This window comes from Girardinichthys multiradiatus, chromosome X (assembly GCF_021462225.1).
Source record: "Girardinichthys multiradiatus isolate DD_20200921_A chromosome X, DD_fGirMul_XY1, whole genome shotgun sequence".
NCBI lineage: Eukaryota > Metazoa > Chordata > Actinopteri > Cyprinodontiformes > Goodeidae > Girardinichthys > Girardinichthys multiradiatus.
Genome location: NC_061817.1, coordinates 40,331,996 through 40,353,990, shown reverse-complemented (window position 1 = coordinate 40,353,990; position 21,995 = coordinate 40,331,996). Strand labels below are relative to the sequence as shown.

At 40.3% G+C, this 21,995-nt stretch overlaps 1 protein-coding gene across 1 annotated transcript in view; it reads right to left on the bottom strand.

The window, feature by feature from the left end:
• Positions 1-1,851: 1,851 nt before the first annotated feature.
• The window catches only part of LOC124863281 (histone acetyltransferase KAT8-like), a 34,758-nt gene continuing 14,614 nt past the window's right edge, over positions 1,852-21,995 (bottom strand). Inside the window, exons 2-11 of the mRNA XM_047357606.1 lie at positions 11,959-12,033; positions 11,670-11,848; positions 11,530-11,583; positions 11,260-11,424; positions 7,046-7,135; positions 6,815-6,955; positions 6,408-6,501; positions 3,443-3,593; positions 2,491-2,645; positions 1,852-2,017 (exon numbers count right to left, since the gene is read on the bottom strand). Of these exons, the coding sequence (XP_047213562.1) occupies positions 1,953-2,017; positions 2,491-2,645; positions 3,443-3,593; positions 6,408-6,501; positions 6,815-6,955; positions 7,046-7,135; positions 11,260-11,424; positions 11,530-11,583; positions 11,670-11,848; positions 11,959-12,033 (1,169 nt within the window). The 3' untranslated portion in view covers positions 1,852-1,952. The remainder of the gene's footprint in view (positions 2,018-2,490; positions 2,646-3,442; positions 3,594-6,407; positions 6,502-6,814; positions 6,956-7,045; positions 7,136-11,259; positions 11,425-11,529; positions 11,584-11,669; positions 11,849-11,958; positions 12,034-21,995) is intronic.

Sequence of the window (21,995 nt, the reverse complement as noted above, 5' to 3'; positions counted from 1 at the left end):
TCTTGAAATTTAACTGTTAAGATTATGCAAAACCTACACTATATGACACACACCAAGGCTTGATCAACCTTGGCTGGGCCTTCCTCGGGTTAGAGTGTATAGTGATAAATGGCCGAAACACTCAATGATCCCGAGGTCCACTACTGATGATGTGTCTAATCCTTTAATATTTAATATTAAATGTTTACTAATTATGTTTCAACTATAGGCGTTTTTGACTTAATTTTGCTTCAATCCTGAGCTATTCTTCATTTTCATGTTTTAGACTGCTGTTCTTCTTTTCCTCACTACTGGTTTTTCTGTATTTTACACTGTAAAATAGAATCTTTCCACAATTGGGATTTTTCAGCAACCAGCCTTTCAGGACTTATCTTACAGTGGGATTAGGACTTCAGCATTTATTTAGTAAGTTAGCTTGTGTGAGGGAGAGTTTAGACAGCCTTAGCATGTTATACAACTCTGACTTTAGCTCTTTATTACTATTATTATTATTACTACTATTTCCTCTGCTTGGGTGCGGCCAAGGACATGAGAGCTGCGGATGGCGTGCGACGGCCAGTGCACTACCTTTGATTTTCCAGTTTCAACCACTCAGTCGCTGGACGAGTTGGGGAGAGTCACCGAGAGAGAAAAATTGCCTAACCCTAACCCATATGTATGTATATATATATATGTATGTATATATGTGTATATATATGTATATATGTATATGTACCCTGAACTGTCACATGGCCACCATTATTGGATGTCTGCACTCGGGGTTACTGAGACCTTTCTAAAGACACCTTGGTCAAGTTTCTACCAACTATAAGGAAGCCACTAATCTGCCCATCCCCCGCTCTGCTGTCCAGCCGGCTGAGAAGCCAAAATGAGGCCCTCTGGCCGGGGTCAAAAACCATGAAAATTTATTTTGAGTGTAATCACACTTCAACCACAGCTCTGTTGGCAAAATGCACCTTAAAGGACTGACACAGGTGGTTTTCACATCATCTTTCTGAAATCAATGTAAAACTGCAATATCAGTTGACCTAAAATAATGTTGGGCAAAAGGAATTTAAGAAATACACTCAAAACTGTTTATGTAATTTTAACTTTTTCAAATATTTTATAGTAATTTCATAATTTTCAAGTTGGACTGTAAATTTGAGAAAATGTGGTCAAAAAATACCAAATTTTAATGTTTTAAAATGTTTTTTATTTTGTATTTTATTTTGAAATTATCTCCAAAATGCTAATATTTCATATTTTAGCACCACCTAGGTGTAGTACCACATCTTCCAAATTTTGCTTTAATAACTTATTTAGAAGAAACAATGGATAGAATATAAACTGGAATCCTTTTTTGGTCCTTTTGCATTCAAACGTTTAGAGGTCACATTAGGTTGAAATGTAAAGGTTAAAGTTCACTTTAGGTTCATCCTGAAATTTTACTTGAAAGCTGGATGTCTCTAAATTTTTGTCAGTTGTGTATATAGCTGGTTGTTTAACATTGTTTCTACTTTATTATATTTCTTTAATAAATCTTGGTAGTCCTGGGGAAAAACGTCCAACATTCTTAGAACAATCTTTTTCCTGTTAATGTAGCTCTGGGTTATTTACTGATCCTTTCTGGGAAGTTTTTTTCTTAACTTATTGGTTACTGGTCCCAAACAGACAGAAGGCAGACATATATTTACATTTTTTTATGGCTGTGTTTATTCAGCTATGGCTGTAATTAATAATAAATATCAAGAAAACTAACATTCCAAAAATCTTCCAGCGCTTTAACATTCTGCTGTATATCCTGCAAAACACCATTAAATAATTAAGAAAGAACTTATTAAAAGAAGGTAGAAAAAAGAAACAAGTGGCTTGTTGTTATATTTACACATTTATTCTAAGAAAATAATCCCTGTTGTTACTAACAGCTATATACATTATATGGTGGAGGAAACAGGAGTGGATTCTTCATCTCACTTCTTCGACAACTTGGCTTGTTTGTTTTTGGGTGGCGCCCACTTCAGACACACGGTGTCGACTGTGAACAGGAAAAAGACACAAGGTGAGAAACAAAAGGAGCAAATCAGGGGACTTGTCTTTAAAAAAATAAAGTTCAAACACTGAAAAGACATTCATGTGATATTATGAATATATTATTATTAAGGGTGATTCTACTCTGGAACCACCCAACCCACTTCTATACAGGAGGGGACATTTTTACGGTTTCTAAGAAATTACAAGGAGTCCAACTGCTGTTGCACAGTGAAAGGACAACACACAATTAGGCCCAAAACATTTTAGACGTTCATGACAGTCTGCAACACACTGAGGCAGCATTGAGACCACGGTGCGACAGTTAAATTGCATCTTTAATGCTCTTATTGTGAAGGTACGAAGTTGAGGATGTGCCCCAGGTGTCACCCAGCAAACCCTTATTGCACCTGCTAGGAGTGGTTCCCCCTCCCAGGTAACAGTGAAGAGGTGTACCCCATTTAAGGATTCAGGAGTTACCTGTGATTGGTGGTTTCTTGTACTGGGCGCTCTTGAGGTGTTCCTCCACCAGTTTGGGGGTGACGCAGATGACATGCTGACCTTTCCAGTATTTGACCATGTTGAGCGACTGCAGGGTGCTGATGATGTCACTCTGCGTGATGCTGGTCATCTGACTGTAAAACAGCAGCAGGGTCAGCTGGCAGCAGCAACAGCATCATTTTTTGGGTTGGGTCAGACTGGACTGGACTGGACTCAAACTGTTTTTGAAACATTTGCTAAAGAGTAAAATTATTTTCAAAATGTAAACATTAAACCACAGTATCCGGTCTGGGTAGTATGCTTCAACACAACTCGTCACAGACTTCCTGTGACGAGTTTCAGCTCCGCTGTGAGCTCATTAACCAGCAGTAGCTGGAAGCAGACGGGGTGTCCAAACTTTCTGCCTGGCAGCTCAAAATCAGAATAGAAAATCTTCACAGGCCACAATTTATAATGTATTTTAAAAATAAAACTCAAATATGTCATTTTATTTTAGTTCCATCTCTCTACAATAATACAAGGTATTTTAATGAAAGACGGTACGTTGAAATGATTGTAGATCTCACGTTTGCCTCGTTAAACGAAAGGCAAACAATTTTCTCATTTTCTTTTTTTAAAAATAGTTTGTTCGTTAATTCTGATCAATAAGGTCAGGATATGGGTCATTCATTCTTTGTATGGCCAAGTTTAATGATAAAGTCTGTTTTAGAGTAAAAGTTGCTTCATGTTTGTGGTCCTACTTTCTACACAACTAAAACGGCATAAACGGACCCCAGGCTGCACATGGGACACCCCTGCTCTACTGTTACCATTCAGGTATTTACAGCAACGCATCTCCATACCAGTCCAACCCTCTTAGCTCGGTTATGGATATTTTTTATACTTCTGCAGAAGCACATTTCACTTTGGGAAGAAATGTCTGAGTGCTAACCTGAGATCTTTGATGGACAATGTCCCTCTGAAGTCCCTCAGGATCTCCAGCAGCACCCAGGACCAGTAACTCCTGTAGCTTAGTTTCCCCAGATCAGACAGAGGCTTCTCCGGGGAACCGACTGCGTTCTCCAGCTTGGACAGCTCATAACCTACACACAGCAGAGACAAAAGAGAACAAGACCAGGCTTTATAGTGATCCACCACTTGGTCAAAGATTTAACAAATACAATTCTTCCTTTAGTCAAAAATAAATCAGGCATATGTTATCAAATTAATACAAAAAGAGACTGAAATGCAGATCTTAGCCTCAATGTAAACAGACTTATGGTGTTTCTCCACAACAGGAACCTTTTTAGGAACTGGGTTTGTTTTCTGGGGTAGTTTCTAACTGCAGGAAGCAGGACCAAAACAGTATTTAATCTATTTCTCCAAATTAGAGATTAAAAGGACTTGGCGTCAAAATGAATGAACTTTAAGATTTATTTTCTCAACTCCATGTGGGAAAGTTTCTTATCTATCTAGCTCCTGAAGGACGGGGAACAGGGAAAAGGGAGGAAAAAAGAGCAGAGACCATCCAGTGATCTTGAATCTCAATAAGAGAAACAATCCCTCCTGTGTGGCAGAAAACTTCCAGGGAAATATTGCACAACTTCTTTTGAGTCGGCTTCCCAGAGTTGCAGCCACACCTTTCCATCTCTTTCAGCAAAGCGTTTACGGCTGCTGCCTGCAGACGAGTCACTAATGGATGCAGGCGAGCCGACGGTGCTGAATGCAGGAGTTGTAGCCGTAGATCTGAGGCTGACGAAAATTCTCTCTTAAAGCCTCGACAAAAATCTTGTGCTTAACCGGGTCAGTGTATAAACACACACTCAGAAGAATAGAAAAATGGCTGGAACCATGGTTTCCTCTGACTGCTGCCTGTTTAAGGTTGTCTACATATTTAACAGAACATTCCTATGGGAAAAAACTCAGAAATATTTATTTATCTTCTTCCTGCTGTATTTAAATAATGTCTATATCCATCTTTTTTTCCTATCTTTCACTCTCTCCATCTTTGTCTTTTTATCACATCGTTTATCTGTTTGCTTCTTTCCATCTTTCTTTCTTTTCTCTACATACATCTTTTAAATACATTCATCTATCATGTATGTATTTAATTACCAAGCTCAGTCCTATGGATCCAGGGGGATAATATCACCTCCGTCAGCCAAGCCGGGTCAGAACCTTTTATTGGGTGGTGACTGGACTTTAGCTGCGTGTCAGGGGCAGGGCCTGAAACACTTGGTCTATGTTGTGTACTTCTACCTTCACCATATGTACCAGGAGAGTTAGCCCTGCTGCTGCTGCAGGAGAGGAAGTGCTGCCATCAGAACTAAATTTGACGCTTTTAAAAACCACAGATATCCTCGCCTGCTTTCTAGGTTTTAGCGGCATGTTTTTCTGTCCGCTGTCAGGAGTTTGAGTTTACCTGCGTGCGACTGTAGTAACTGAGTGTGTCAGCGTTGGTAACAAAGAGCATGAGGAGTGTGTTTTTGTCCAGCTTTAGTCAAGTTTGGCCATAGAAAGTAGAGTAGCGACGACACAGGGACAGAAATCCTTCATGACGTGATCTTTTAAAACGAATGACATTAACTGTTAAAACGTACTATTACTACATGCCGTGATCCTCTTGGCGGGGTTAATGATGAATATTGTGAAAACAATCAACAAGCAGGGCGGTCAGGTTTGGTTCAGGTATACCTCTCCATCAGTGACTGATGAGGAGGAGTTTTTGAAAGGACCCTGAAGCAAAGATGGACCTTCATGCTGGGAGGTCAGGTTGAATATCTCCAGCACTCCCAGTTTATCCACCACTTCAGTTCATATTTTCTGTTTAAATGACTGAATCAATGGAGGCAAGTTCATGTAGGAACCACGATGTTGGGCTGAATTGGTTTGTTGGGAAACTGCTGTCAGTTGATATCTGCCGACAGAACGTTGTGTCCCACAAATATGAACACTTTGTGTTTGAGTTGATTTAAACTGTTAAAGTCAGCTAGAACAGACGTTGTACTGTACATCTGACCAACATGTGTCGGATTCTGCTGATTCAGGCATCTCTTAGATCAGATCAGAGACTCTGGAAGATGCTGCAGCATCTATTGCTTTATTTCTCACCACGTCACACTCGTTCTATTACCACTTAGGGTGCATAGCTGGTTTGATACTCCCTGCTAAGGTGGATCAGAAGCACAATATTAGTGGGTCAACCTCAACCCCCCGTTCTGTGTTTGGACCATTCAGCCTATAGAACGCCTGTAGATGACAAGATGATCTGAGAGGCTTTCAAAGACCTGGACCAGAGACTACAGCCCGTCTTTTTCCAAGAGACTTCCTGGCAAACAGAACCGCTGATAGCACCAAACTGGTGACCATCTGAACAGCCAAAGTATGAACCTAAACAGCCTCTTCTGACCCAAAGTAAACCCTCTTCCCATTGCTATCTGGGACGTACTAGTTCTGGAAACAGATCTGTCAAGGTTCCTCCTTCAAATCCCTCTCCTTTACTTCCTCCCAAACATTCAACACCCAAACTGTGTAAGGTGTTAAGATTTTTAATTATTCTGTTAAAAAAAACTTTCTTTAAACTGAAGAGACTCAAAGTTTTAATAAAAGGACTTTTATTGAGCTTCTGTGATATTTTGATCATTTATTTCTTCAGAATTGAGAAACATTTTCCCTGTTTAATTGTAAAAGTTAATAGAATTAGTGATAATGTTTCTATGTCATCGCTTCAGTTTTTGTGTTTCTTTAAGTTATTTTTCTTCAACAGCATACAATTAATTTAGTTTGTGATGCATGAAAACTGATTCTAACCCTAAACTGACAGAATTAGACTTATTGTTATGAGATGGATCAAATTTAGATAAATTGATATTAAGGTGACTCCTCGCTGCTACAGCAGGTTATTTTCTATTACTCACTGAAAGCTATGAGAAACTTTCCGTAGCCTCTGCGTTGGTATGGTGGCAGCGTGAGAATACATGCAACATTATTCCCATCTGGAGACTCTTTTTCCTGCAAAACCACAAAATAAAAGAACAATCTTCATTTACCATCATGTTTTTACTATTAAAAGCTGAAAACACTTCAAATGTCTGTGCAGAACCACTGAAACCGTCAGTACCAAAAACTAAGCCCATAAATCTAAATTGTTAGAGTAACACGGCTGTTTGGTCGGTTTATTTGTCACATTATTTGTGACATTGCAACATAAACGGATTGTTTTATTCAATGTCATATTATGTATAATTTCTTTTTTCATTAAAATTCACCCTGTTGTTAATAAAAAAAAGAAGCAAACAAGCAGGCCGTCGGTAACAAGACTTACTTTTGAAAAGTATCCGACGATGTGAGCTCCCTGCTTGTTGACTTCAGTGAGAATGTAGAAGATGAAGGGCTCCACGTCAAAATAAAGCGTTTTATGGTCCAGGAAAAGCTTTGCTAGTAGACAAAGGTTCTGGCAGTAAATCTGCAAATAGAGTTAAAAAACACTAAATGTTCCTGTGAAACACAACCAGACGAGGAACTCTGAGGTGTTCAGATGTTCAGGTGTGCTCACCTTGTGATCTCGCCCGTCCACCTCATAAACTGAGATGTTACTCCTCCTGTAGATCTCTTTCCCTGGAGGCTGCCTCCACTGACAGTGTGACTGAGGAGGAAAATATCCATGTTGTTAAAGATGCAGGAAGAATGACTTGTGAACAACCAAACAAACCCGTATATTTGTATTTAGAACAAAAACGGGTTCAAACTCATGCACACATTTTATCTGCAGTCATGAAAAACAAAAAAGCAGATTCACAGAAGATGTGATTCATGGCTTTACCTTTTTATTTAAATCGTTTCCATCACCTACAGCAGAACAGTTGAAACATTTCATAAGACTGTGCTCAGCGTGAAGATCTCCAAACCTCCTGGACCAAATCAAACCAAGAGTGACCTGTTCTGGTCTTCTTGGTGCTTGGAGATGATCCAAGTCAGTCAGGCTGTTTTTCTACCTACTTTTTGAAAAGAGAGCAAAGCTCTCAGTGAGGTTTAAATCTGGAGAGGTTCCTAACCACAGATCCAACAGTTTCTCGTTCTGATCTTTGTTCAACTTTCTAATTACTCTAGTCTTTCGGTACAATTCTCGATCATGCTGGATAATCAACAGACCTCCCAGAAACTGTTCCTAGATGGTTGGAGAAATGTGCTCTTCATCCATGGATGTGTTCCTGGAGCAGAACTGACATGAAGCCCACTGACTTGGAGGAGTGACCCAGCACATGGATTAGATCAGGACTGTTGGCACCAAACAAGATCGCTTGTTGCTCTCTGCTTCTCTTGTCCAGATGTTCCAAACAATAAGGAGCGGCCTTAATCATACATAGACTCTGTTTGGGAGGCCCACCCAGGTAAAAGACCCACCCCCCCAAAAACAATGTAGGCTTTTTAAAAAAGCACACACAGACCATCCGCCCGCCAGCAACACCCACCTTGTCACACAGGCGTGCATGACGAAGCAACCAGCATCAGCAGCAATTTAGCCTACTTCATGCAGCAACTCAAGAGTGTAAAGTTGGTGTTTCAGAAGTAAGTCAACTTTTTTCACATGCTGACAACTTAAACTCTAAGGTATCGATAAAGTAGCTAGTTTCTGGGGCCCTATGATTTCCGCGATGCGGACGCAATCGCAGAATTTACAGTAAACAGTTAAACCCCGTCGGGCGCAGGCCGGTGGTGTAGAGGTCAAGCGTACAACCAGAAATATAAAAGACAAAAACAAAATAGATAAACCCTGAATCTGCCAAACGAACAGAACACCACTGCTATGTTTTGGTGTCATACGGGCTTCACTCTTCCAGTCTCTTTTACTGGCGTTGTTTTAGAGGGGTAGAGGGGCTCTGCACACACACCGTCAAATGCTCCTTCTCCACTGGCTCGTTTTACGCGGCACGGCTTCGCTTCACTTGGCTTCGCTCTACTTGGTACGATACCTGCTGTGTTTCCAGGGATCCACTGATGGCAGGTGTATGCAGGGCTGTCTTATATGTTTTTTATGTATAAAATGATCCCCTGGGATAATTATCAGGACCACAGCCCAGTCAGAACTTCTAAAATAAGGCTCAGAGATTTTTAATAAAAATTAAAGACTTCTACATGCTTTGGAGGTGGGAAAACCTGCAAAATTGGCAGCGTATCAAATACTTGTTCTCCTCACTGTATGTGCAGGGCTGTTAGAGAACACCAGAGCATGAATTCACTCCTCCTTTCCTAAAATGCCACACCTCACCAGGCAGGTATTCATAAAACAATAACTGGCAGAGACCGAGAGCTGATTGGCTGATGCCCCAGTGAAGTTTTGATTAAAATGAACAACTTAAAAATTACCCTTGGCACTAATTAATAGTGTGGGAGCAGAAGGTGAATTAACTGATACTATGAGTTATTGAGTGTCAGGTCACATGGGTGATCAGTGGTCATGACTATGTGTGGTAGGAACCCTTCTTTGTTAGGTCAGGTGTTCCACCAGGAAAGGGGTGGAAGCAGCAAGGTGCTAACAAAAAGTACGTATGATTACTAGCATGGTGCCAAAGGAAATAAAGGGATGAACTGTTCAACTGGCAACAGCGATTCAGACTTTAATTCATCAGACAAGGTAACAATCAGCGCGTCAATTTTACTACCCAAGTGCAGCACCTCAGTGGCTTAAAGCGCTGGTTTAGCCTCTACAAACCAAACCTATTGCTGTAAACCAGTTGGTCGTTTAACTGAAGAACATCTGCGTTTACAACATCTTCTTACAGGAGTGAAATGGAAGGACTCCACAGACAGACCTCTTATCTGATGTTTGCAGGGATCACTTTGACTCCTCATCACTTCACAACAATTTCAAGGTCAAGCATTTTTCCTGTGCTACTATTTAGCTTTTTGTTGAACAAGAGCTTCACAGAGTCATGTCTTTTACATTTGTTGGGACCCAGCCATGGGTACAAAATGAAAGGCCAGTATTAACTTTTCAACCTTTCAAAATAAATGACATTAACCTACTTCCAGCACAGCCAGAAACAGAAAATAACAGCAGACTTCCTGTGACGTCACTGTCCAAATAAAAACACCGCTCTTGCTACATCCTGTCTCTTTTACGCGGGTTCCCAGAGGAACTGGACAGAGGGACACAGCGCGCTAATGTCTCTTTGCTGGCAAACAGACATAACTCTTCAAACTGGATCCAAGAATGTCATATGATCATCGTTCATATCCACTAAGTTAAGTAGGAATAAATTGCTGTTTGTGTATCCGGTATTCATTCATCAACGGGGTAATTAAGGTATAAGCGTTGCTTGACTTTTCTCTCTGAGGTCTACAGAAGCAAACTGTGTTCCAGAGACTTCCCAGCAGAGACCCCGTCTCTACGACACTGAGTGGAGACAGGAAGGACAAAGGGACCGCATCACCATGGTTACAGCAGTAACGTGCAGTTTGGCTGGCCGACAGAACGAGCCGCCCCACCCCCCAGCTACGGAGGTTAGCTGCATGTTAACCCTTTGTTCACTGTGGATGCTTCTTCAACTTTGTCGCCCGGACAACTTTTCCTCAGGACGGTTCACGTAAGAGGTCAGGTTTGGGCAGAGAGAAGTAGTTTAGAATGAAATAATCTAAACATTTTTCATTTCATGACGTCTGGTTTTGTTTGTGTTGAAACTCAGCTATCTTAGTGCTAGCAGACTATCTGCTCAGCACATGTGCTCAGTTTGTGTTCTGTTTGTTTTTTTTAAAGTTAAGACAAACTTTATTTAAAGGTTGCTTTTAAACACAGAAGATCAGCCATGCTTATGAATTTAACCCTTTTATTAATGGTATTTTAAAGGTCTGTGTTTGATTCTGATGATAAGCTATAAGCTTCTTTTGTTAGCTTTAACCGCTAACAGGTAAGAACACGTGCTTGCTGCTAAGATCATTTACCCAGAAAGGCTGTTAGATTTCAATCTAGAAAATAATATTTCCCTAAATATTATTTTACTAAACTTGATAACTAAGTAAACACTATTAAACCCTATTTCTCCAGAAAGTTTTGGTTCTTTTCCAAAATATTCCCTTAATAATATTTCTTTAAATATTATTTCAATAAATAAAGGCAGTTAATGAGACACCGTTGAAAATTATTCATCCAGAAGGTTGGTTTTATTCAGCAGATCATTCATTAAAACATTATTTTATTAAAATAATATTTTATCTGATCTTGCATTGTGAATGGTTGTCTAAATGGTTGCTGATTATTGTCTAAGTTGGTTCCAAGACTAACTTAACTTCATTTCCAGATTCTTCAAGATAATCTTTGGTTCTCAAACATAAACATTGCATGGTAATGTTGCATCACTCTTTTGGTCATAATTATCAATCATCTTTAATCAACTTGTTTATATTGTACATAGTCCATTAGTCTTCATTATTCTTTAATTCTGCTTGGTAGTTTAGTTGAATTGTTTTAGCAAAGTAAAGAGTTTGTTGATTGAAATATGTTTGACTTTAAGTTGACTTATTTTTGTTAATAAATTCTTGTATTTTTAGAAATTGTGTGAATTTATTCCATATATGTGCAGAGTTTATGCTGTTCAATAATGTCAGAGCTCGTCTCACACCTTTCTATTTTGTTCTAATACCATCACCTTACTGGGCTGGTATTCACAGGACAATCCTTAACAGACCCAAATATTATTTAATAAAATATTAATATTAAATAATATTCTCAGATTCATAATCACAACACATTAGAATGACAGATGGACTCACCAAGTGATATCTAAACGTCTTTTCATACTTCATATATTTAAGGCAGTACTCGCAGATCCAAAGCTTGGGCTGCTTGCCGTAGTCCTCAGGGAACGGGGAGAAGTACCAGGCATCAATTTCAAAGTTTCCGATCTGGATTTTATCCACGTATTTGACTTTGGTGATCTAAGAAGATGAAATGAAGGAAAAGGTAGAATTCTGAAAACAGGACGACCACAGACAGGAGGTCATCAAGGCACACAGTGACATAAGGTAGAAAGAATTACATACCGCCTCATGCTCCTTCTCCAGTGCAGCTGTTGTTGGGTCCATTTCTGCATATGTCTGTTAGGAAAAGAACAACTCCTGTTAGTTGAAATCAACACATGCAAACATCTCTGATAACAACAGAAAATGCCAAACATCCCCACCTTCTGCACGTGGTTGATCTCATCATGCTTCCTCTTCTGGTTGCGAGTGATCTTTCTCTCGGGCTGATCACAGAGATCTCCGACTCCTCCGATCTCTGAGCTCTTCCTCACTGCATCCTTCACTGTCTTGGTAAGAGCCAGACGGGATTTCCCCACCCATTCATCCAGGCGCCGGTTAACTGCATGCCAAACACATCAGAAACACTCATTTCTTCTAAAGAAAGATGAAAACAGCAAAGATGATTTTAGCTCAGGCACTTTTGTGGTCCCCAGAGATATTTGTACTCACATCCCACATAGTGAACATAAAACTCCTCTCTTCCCTCCTGCTCGTTCAGGCGAGACTGAATCACCTCTGCCATGTCTGAAAAATTAATAATTAGTCACCTTCAGTGAGGATGTCAAAGTTCCTACAGATAGAAATTAGCCAAACAAGTTACTTAGCAGCCCCGTTCCAGGACATTTTACAGAGATGGCTCAACATTACATACCAACAGGAAATAAAAATGACAGTTGGGCATTTGTGAAACCTTTGCCATAGTTTCTTCCTAAGAAAACAGATTTACTATATTTTTTGGTGTCTTCTCAGTTCATTATGCTTCAAAACTGGAAAAGATCACAGTTTTCAGCTAATCTTGTTTCCATTAGAGGCTCTTGTCTATCGCTTCAACACCAAGCAGAAATCATTCAGGGTAAAGTTACATAAATTTGTTTTGTTGGAATTTCTAAATTTACCTAAGGAACCTAAAATTTTTATGTTAGGTTCCTTCCACTGTTTCAGCCCATGTCATATTCCTTACAGAGCCTTCCCCACTAACCCCAACCCTTCCAGAGCCTTTATTGTTGCCCGAGTCAAAAGTTGCTCAAACATTTTATTGCTCTTCGACAACATTGGGGGACAGCTGTTAGGAACGTTTCCTTGCTGTAATAAGGTAGTGGCTTGAGTAGGTCCAAAACATGACTGTTGGGGTAAATGGCCACTCTTAATTGCCCTTAGGCATGGATGTGTGTCCTGCTTGAACTGTGATGGAGCGACTACACCCTGCCTGTCAGAGCAAGGCATCAACTTCCCAGCGACTCACTATTGATTTAATCCAATAATTATTTTAATGTCTTAAATGAATTTGTATTAACATGTCTCGTTTTTGTAGAGCCTGCTTTCCTCTCCTGGACCAGCATTCAGAACGTTTGGTCATCAGTCTTCTCACTGAACAGACTTGGGGTCTGATCTTCAAAGAATCCAAATAAGGAGCGCTAAATTGCTTGAGCAAAAAAACAAAATGTACAAATGCAATAGGTGGGCGTGTTGTGCGTGATTTACAAAGATGGTGCGTGGCAATGGATAACAGGTGCAAAAGAGGTTTGGACCGCCTTATTTAAATGAGGAAATGGCTACTGGCTGTCAACACGGTGAGTGTTGGAGAGCAGAGAGATGAAGTTCAAAATCATGGATTTGGAGGTAATAATAAGAATAAAAAATATCATCTGAAGTATCTGAAAGTACTACAAAACAAGATTAAAAGCATAAAAAAACATGAAAATACAGTTAAACCATAGAAAATCAATAAACCTTGTGGCGCAATTTTTCACATCCTCACAAACTCGGCATGTACAAAAATGAACGTTGCATGAAAATGAGCAGGAACCCACGGAAACTTTTTCAGTCGACAATAATAAACTACCGAGAACTAAAACTCCCCTAAATCCACTGAAATACGACTGAATCCAGTTTATTTCATGGATGTGTTCCTGAAATATGTTTCTTCATGAGTTTGAGCTTTTATGGTTTAAATCAGAGCAATGAAACTGAATCACATTCAGCCTCAATAACGTAACACACCTGAGAAAATGATGGAAACTGAAACTTCCTCTGTTTCTGTCACCTGTAGATGAAAATGCTCACCAGTCTGAGCGCTGAGGAGCAGAAAATGCATGAGAATCATCTGAGGGACACTTTCATTCTCACTGAGAATAAAACGGTGTCGGATCAGCAGATGAACTCCTAACAAGTCAGGTTTGATGGTTCCTAAGGTGGACCAGCTGGAGATAATCACACATGTCCATAAATAGCTGCTAAAGTTGCTCCTAACTGTGGAACGATGGCAGCTTTGGTTCAGCTGGAGGACATCACCAATGGAAGAGGTCAGAGATCCTCCTGACCTGCTGGGACATGATGATGCATGGCTCATCAGCTGGGAGGTTCTTCAGGACATGAGGGACCTGGTCTCTGGTGGCTGTGAATATTTAGTTTAGTTTGTTAAATAACATTAAATAACATTTTGTGTGCAATTAGAACCTGCCATTCAAAAGTCCTTCATATAGATGCAGAAACGGCAATCCATTTCACATTTGATCAATTGCATTGCAGGTGGTAGGGAATTACATTTGTATATTCTCCAATAAATTTGCATGTTTTAGTTTATGTTTTGCATATTTATGAAGACAAACATGCTAAAAGGTTTGCGCCTGCTGTTCTGATGATTTTACATACGCAATTCAATTTGCACCTGGTGTGTAGATCAGCTTTGCCCACGAAACCAGTTTGCCAGTGTTTTTGTACACGCAAAGCTTTTGAAGATCAGGGACTTCATGCAGAATTAGGGTCACTTACCTGAGCTGTGGTATCTGCCAGTTAATAAAGTCATCTAACTCCACCTACATGGCTTCCGTTTAGCTTTCTAGCTATTTGCTTTGTTTAATTAAATTAAATTCAGTTTTATTTATATACCGCCAATTCACAAAACATTTGTCTCAAGGCTCTTCACAAAGGGTCTGGAATGATGCGGGTTGCTGGGGAGGTCAGATTAAACTACCGAGTGTTAGTTTGGCCATTTTAGAATGGGCTATGTGTAGGGGCTCTAAGTAAAATAATAAACTGATAAAGTTTATCCATCTAGGTCCCACTGATGGTCATTGTTATACTAAAAACCACAAGGATTGGGATACCTCTCTCTGTCAGACTGATTATAACCATCGGAAAAGAGAAGGGGTCATACAGGTAGCAGAAATGGAGGGTGTGTTTGGACCTCAACCATAACTGGGCCGGTTTAGGCTAAACCTGACTCCCCCTTACTCCAACCAACAGGGAGGGAGGAAGACGGAGGTAAGAATAATTGGAGGGTGTTGTTTCCTGTTGCATTGTGTGAAAGGTGGGTAACTTTAAAATGGGTTAAGTCAATTCAATCAAATCATATAGATTTCAAGTCAGGTTCATACATTCCAATTAATCGTAACCATTGAACAGTTCAGTCAGATTCAGTTATTTATTCAAATTGGATAAAAGTTTTTCTATCTAAGGAAACCCAGCAGATTGCATCCAGTCAGTGACTTGCAGCATTCACTCCTCCTGGATGAGCATGTAGAGACAGTGGACAGTCACTGGTGTTGACTTTGCAGCAATCCCTCATACTGAGCATGCATGTAGCGACAGTGGAGAGGAAAAACTCCCTTTTAACAGGAAGAAACCTCCAGCAGAACCAGAACCAGGCTCAGTGTGAGTGGCCATCTGCCACGACCAACTGGAGGTTTGAGAGAACAGAGCAGAGACACAAAGAGAACAAAGAAGCACTGATCCAGGAGTACTTTCTATGGGAAGGAAAAGTAAATGTTAATGGATGTAGCTCCTTTAGTCGTTTCATCTAGAAAGAAAGAACAGATAAACTCTGAGCCAGTTTTCAAGGTTAGAGTCTGAAAGAGAGAACATAGAGTTAGTTACAGTAGAAGCTCAGTCAGTAGCCATGTCTAGGAGAGAGAAAGGGTTAAACACTGAAAGACAGGGCCATGTGGATCATCAGAATCAGAATCAGAAAAGCTTTATTGCCAAGTACGTTTTTGGACATACAAGGAATTTGTTTTGGCGTAGTCGGTGCAATACAATACAAATTAAAAAGTATAAACATATCTACAATATAATATAAATATATGTGCACAGTTTTAAGTGAGTGAGAGTAAGTATAGAGCAGTATAAGATGCAAGAGCAATACAACAGTGCAGGTGATCATTGTGCAAGTATCATCTGTAGAAGGTGAGCATTAAGTTGTTGCCAGCGGAAGCTTGGATGATGCCCCTCTCCAGAAAGGTGTCACAGGTAGACACAGAGCCAGGCCAGGTGTAGCTTCTAGGAAGAGAATAGAGAGAACATAAAGTTAAAAGCTGAAATAACAGCAAATAATGCAAAATTGGAGAGTAGTATGAGAATGTAGCAGAGAGGGTGAAAGTGGTCAATATATCCTCCAGCAGCCTAAGCCTATAGCAGCATAACTACACAGATAGTTCAGGATAAACTAAGCCACTCTAACTATAAGCTTTATCAAAAAGGAAAGTTTTAAGCCTAGTCTTAAAAGTAGACAGGGTGTCTGCCTCACGGACTAAAACTGGGAGCTGGTTCCACAGGAGAGGAGCCTGATAACTAAAGGATCTGCCTCCCATTCTACTTCTAGAGACTCTAGGAACCACCAGTAAACCTGCAGTCTGAGAACAAAGTGCTCTGTTAGGAACATATGGACCAATCAGATCTCTGATGTATGATGGAGCTAGATCATTAAGGGCTTTATATGTGAGGAGGAGAATTTTAAATTCTATTCTGGATTTAACAGGGAGCCAATGAAGGGAAGCTAAAATAGGAGAAATATGATCTCTCTTTTTAATTTTCATCAGAACTCTTGCTGCAGCATTTTGAATCAGCTGAAGGCTTTTAACTGCATTTTGTGGACATCCTGATAGTAAAGAATTACAATAGTCCAGCCTTGAAGTAACAAATGCATGGACTAGTTTTTCAGCGTCACTCCTGGACAGGATATTTCTAATTTTGGCAATGTTCTGGAGATGAAAGAAGGAAATCCTAGAAACCTGTTTAATATGGGATTTAAATGACATGTCCTAGTCAAAGAGAACACCAAGGTTTTTACTTTATTATCGGAGGTGGATCAAATGCAGCACTGAGATCTAACAGAACCAGAACAGACACAAGTCCATTATCTGAGGCCATAAGAATATCATTAGTGACTTTCAGCAGAGCTGTTTCAGTGCTATGATGAGCTCTGAAACCTGACTGAAACTCTTCAAACAGGTCATTGCTGTATAAATGTTCACACATTTGATTAGCAACTATTTTCTCAAGAATTTTAGATAAGAATGGAAGATTGGATATAGGTCTGTAATTTATTAAATCATCTCGATCAAGCGAAGGTTTCTTAAGTAAAGGTTTAATTACAGCTAACTTAAAAGCTTGTGGTTCTGATCCATTTACTAAAGATAGATTAATCATATCTAAAATGGGGCTGGTAATCAGAGGGAACACTTCCTTAAATAATTTGGTTGGGATTGGGTCTAACAAGTTGAAGGTTTAGATGAAGCTAATATTTCTGATAACTCAGGAAGCTTCACAGGATCAAAACAGTCAATTTATCAATAAATGTGTTTTCATTGCTGACTAATTTATGCCAATCATTAAAATATTAATACGTATATTTCTGGAGACTATTTTGGGTACATTCAGATAGCTGAAACAGATTTTTAAACTCAGATCAATTGTCTACCTTAGCTCAGACAACAAGGTATTATAACTGTTTCTACAGTGTTCAATATTTTATGTAACAATCTGCTAAGTTTTTAAACTTCATCTCAATACACTCCAGTGTTAGTTTTCTTGGTGCTGGAGCTTCAAGCCTGTTTGAAGCATGCACAAAAGTGGATAACCTTTGTGGCCACAGTGACACATGATATTCTGCAACAACAGTAACATGTTCATGGTTTAAACAATCTCAGATGAGATCTAAAGCAAACACTGTGGATGAGATGTATGGATGAAACAATCAGCATTTTTATTAAAACTTAGATTAGATCTGATCTAGATTATGAAATTAAAAGCTGTTTAGCAAGTCAGCTTGTAAATAATGCAGATTTATGGACAGTGGCTGCACTTCTGCCGCGGAAAACATCTTGCTGAGCTGATTACAGACCTGGAGAAAAAATACACGGAGTCTTTCATCATAATACTGGAAGATTTTAACAGAGCAAACCTCTCCAATGAACTCCCCAAATACAGACAGCATATTAAATGTCCCACCAGAGATAAAAACACACTGGACCATTGTTACACAGCTTTAAAGGACTCATATCATGCTGTTACCAGGGCTGCTCTGGGTTTTTCAGATCATTATCTAATCCACCTCATCCCAACCTACAGACAGAGACTAAGAGCTTCCAAACCCAAGGTTCACACTGTGAAGAAGTGGACTGAGGAATCAAAGCAGATGCTACAGGCCTGTTTTTGAAACCTCAGCCACTGACTTAAACCAACTAACTGATGTGGTGACATCATACATCAGTTTCTGTGAGGACATGTGTGTGCAGACCAAAACCTTCTGTAGCTTTGGGAACAATGAGCCATGGTTTACTCCACACCTCAGGAATCTGCGCAGGGAAAAGGAAGAAGCTCACAGCAGTGGAGATTGGGCGCGGTACAGGCAGGCCAGGAACAAACTAACAAAGGAGATCAAAGCAGCCAAGAGAAGCTACAGTGAGAAGCTGAAGAACATCCTTTCTACTGGTGATACTTCAGCTGTATGGACCGGTCTGAGAAACCTGACTGCCTATAGGAGCCCCTCCACCCATCCTGAACAGAGTCCTCACCTGGCCAACCGTCTGAATGGCTTCTACTGCAGACATGACAAGAAGCCATTCACACCTCAAACCATCTCCTCTACATCCCATTCAGGAACAAGTTCTTCCCACAAAGCTACCAACCCCCCACCTTCAGATCCTCTGCCTGCACTAAAGATCTACGAGGAAGATGTAAACAGGCTCTTTCAGCGCATGAAAACAAAGAAAGCTGGAGGACCCGATAACGTCTCCCCATCATGCCTGAAAGCCTGTACAAATCAACTCACTCCGATCTTCACAAGGATCTTCAACATGTCACTGGAGAAATGTGAGGTCCCCTCCTGCCTCAAACGATCCATCATCATCCCGGTTCCCAAGAAACCCACCATCGTAGGATTAAATGACTACAGGCCTGTAGCCCTGACGTCTGTGGTCATGAAATCCTTTGAGCGGCTGGTGTTGAAGCACCTGAAAGACATCACAGGCCCCCTGCTGGACCTCCTGCAGTTTGCCTACCGAGCAAACAGGTCGGCAGATAATGCTGTTAACTTAGGTCTACACTTCATCCTGCAACACCTCGACCTTCCAGGGACGTACGCCAGGATCCTGTTTGTAGACTTCAGCTCCACCTTCAACACCATCATACCAGACATCCTCCACCAGAAGCTCACCCAGCTCAACGTCCCAGCCTCCACCTGTCAGTGGATCAACAGCTTCCTGACAGACCGACAGCAGCAGGTGAGACTGGGGAGCATCTTCTCCCGATCCAGATCAATAAGTACTGGTGCCCCCCAGGGGTGTGTTCTATCCCCACTCCTCTTCTCTCTGTACACAAATGACTGCACCTCATCGGACTCGTCCGTGAAACTCCTTAAGTTTGCAGACGACACCACTGTTATTAGACTGATCCAGGACGGTGATGAGTCTGCATACAGACAGCAGGTGGATCGGCTGGTCCACTGGTGCGGTCAGAACTACCTTGAACTCAACCCACTCAAGACTGTGGAAATGGTGGTGGACCTTCGGAGAACACCACCCCCATACACCCCCCTCACCATCCTCAACAACACTGTATCGGCCGTGGACCACTTCAGGTTCTTAGGAACCACCATCTCTGAGGACTTGAGATGGTCTTCACACATAGACACTGTTCAAAAGAAGGCCCAGCAGAGACTGTACTTCCTGAGGCAACTCAAGAAGTTCAACCTTCCACAGGAGCTGTTGGTCATCTTCTCCACTGCCATCATTCAATCTGTCCTGTCTTCATCCATCTCAGTGTGGTTTGGCTCATCCACAAAACAGGAAAGGTCCAGACTGCAACGAATAATCAGGACTGACCTTCCCTCCATTCAGGACTTATACAGGTCAAGGGTCAAGAAAAGAGCTGCTAAAATCTCTGCAGACCCCACACACCCTGCACATAAACTGTTTAGAGTTTTACCTTCAGGTGGCGCTACAGAGCACTGTTTACTAAAACCAGCCGCCACAGAGACAGTTTCTTCCTCCAGGCTGTTTGTCTGATGAACATTTAATAGAGTACAAAACAACAGCATACAGATGTTGCAAATGCACCTTTTTTATTAGATATGTGTATATTGTAAATTGTAAATATGTTTATTCTGTAATGCAAAAACAGAACCAAAGAGCAAAGTGTACCGGAGTCAAATTCCTTGTTTGTATGTAAGAACTTGGCAATAAAGCTGATTCTGATTCTGTTTATCAGCAATTACCTTTGCTCTCTGTAAAACAACCATCTTTTTATTTTCATATTTAAAAACCTAAACATTGTCACAGAAATTTTCAATAAAGATCACGTAATGTGAAGACAATAAATATGTGACTGATGAAAAACACATTACTAACCGTTCACATAAAGCATTACATTTGATAATATTAAAGTTATAATTAAGTGTAGAGACATTGATAGCAGAGTTCCTAGAACCTGGAAAATAATGGAAAAATACAGTATCCCATTGATAATTCCTATTGTCTAAAAGTTGTATTGACCAATCACACATAACCATTAATCCTTCTCTGAAGGACTCTGGTGATTTTTAACAAAATCATGAAAATTCTCATTATTGTGCTGAATTTCAATAATAATTAAAATACAAATTTTTTTTTTTATTGTTTTAAATCGCTTGTCATGGGTATTAAAAAACTGTTGACTAAATGAACATCGCTCCTGGATATTGACCCTTGACCTCATGCTGAGACTGTAACAGCACTGTAGAGCTCATGTAGAGACAATCTGCTAAATCCTAAATTCACAAATAGGCGCTGTACTGTCGGTTGTTCTTCCCGGCAGCTGTGAGACTGTATAAAAACCACCGTTTATGTGACGACATCATGAAACCTGTGCACAGTAGTAACAAAAATAAAATGATACGTTCTGTAATTCTTGTCCTTGAAACTAATGTCCGTAGCGTTTCATCTAAAAGAGCAGTCACCTGACATGAATCGGTTTACACAACCTTTTTCAAACAATCAACAATTTGTCAATTTAACATATTTATTTCTCATCATATAAACTTTAATGAATAAATCAAAACAACATCCAGCTGTTTTTATTGTAACATCCCAATTGTTTCAAACATTTATTTTCCCATGTTGCTGGCTGCAGACGAGCAGTCGCTAACGGATGGAGGCGCGCCAACTGTGCTGAATGTAGAATGTAGCTGTAGACCTGAGGCTGATGAAAATTGTCTTTTCAGCCTTGAGGAAAATCTTGTGCATAACCAGGTGCTTCCTGAGATTAGACGTTTTCCCGCCGCTGATCTTGTACTTCACATCACAAATAGTGCAGTGACCATAATCTCCGTCACATTTTGAAAAGTGGAGCCATACTGTCAAGCGCTTTCTACCAGCCATGCTTTGTTGACGGTGCCAGCGACTGCTGATGTCATTACGCTCTGGTGCGTGCAATGCTGTGTTCATGTCAGCAAGAAAAATCGCCCACTCTTCCACTCCATCAGTGTCATGATGATGTGTTTAGGTACCGAAACATGGTACAGTTTAATTTTACATAAATCGGTACTAAGTACCCATCCCTAGTGGAGGGGTATTATGCTATGGGTTGTTTGGAGATAGCCCCTTCCTCTTCCTGACCTCAATCCAGTAGAACACATGGGATGAATTAGAGCAAAGATTGACATCCAGACCTTCTCATCCAACACCAGTTTCTGACCCCATAAATGAGCTTCTGGAAGAATTGTCAAAGATTTCAAGGAACACATTCCTAAACCTTGTGAACAACCTTCCAAGAGCTTAAGCTATTATAGCTGCAACGGGTGGATCAATGCCATTTTCAACCCTATGGATTAAGAAGGGCAGGTCACTTAAGGTCACATGCTAGTCAGAGCAGGTGAGCAAATACTTTTGTCAATATAGTGTAGTAAGCAGGAGAAAGATTTTGGTCATTGCAAGACTAAAGAAAGTTGTTTTATTTATTACAGGTTCATTCCACATTTGGACATATGTTTCTTTAGTTACACATGTTGTGCTTAAGGAAAAGCATTATATAATAAGATATCAAAATAAAAAAAATAAACAACTAATGTATTTTCTATACCTGCTCATTCCTTTTCAGTGTCATAGATCAGGAAGGTGTTGGTAAGGTATCATATATCACTCACAAAAGGTTCTCCCCACCTTGACCATCCTCCAGTTGCTTTGTGACCCATCTTGGCCACCCCAGTAGAAATGTGAAGCTGCCAGTCCAGC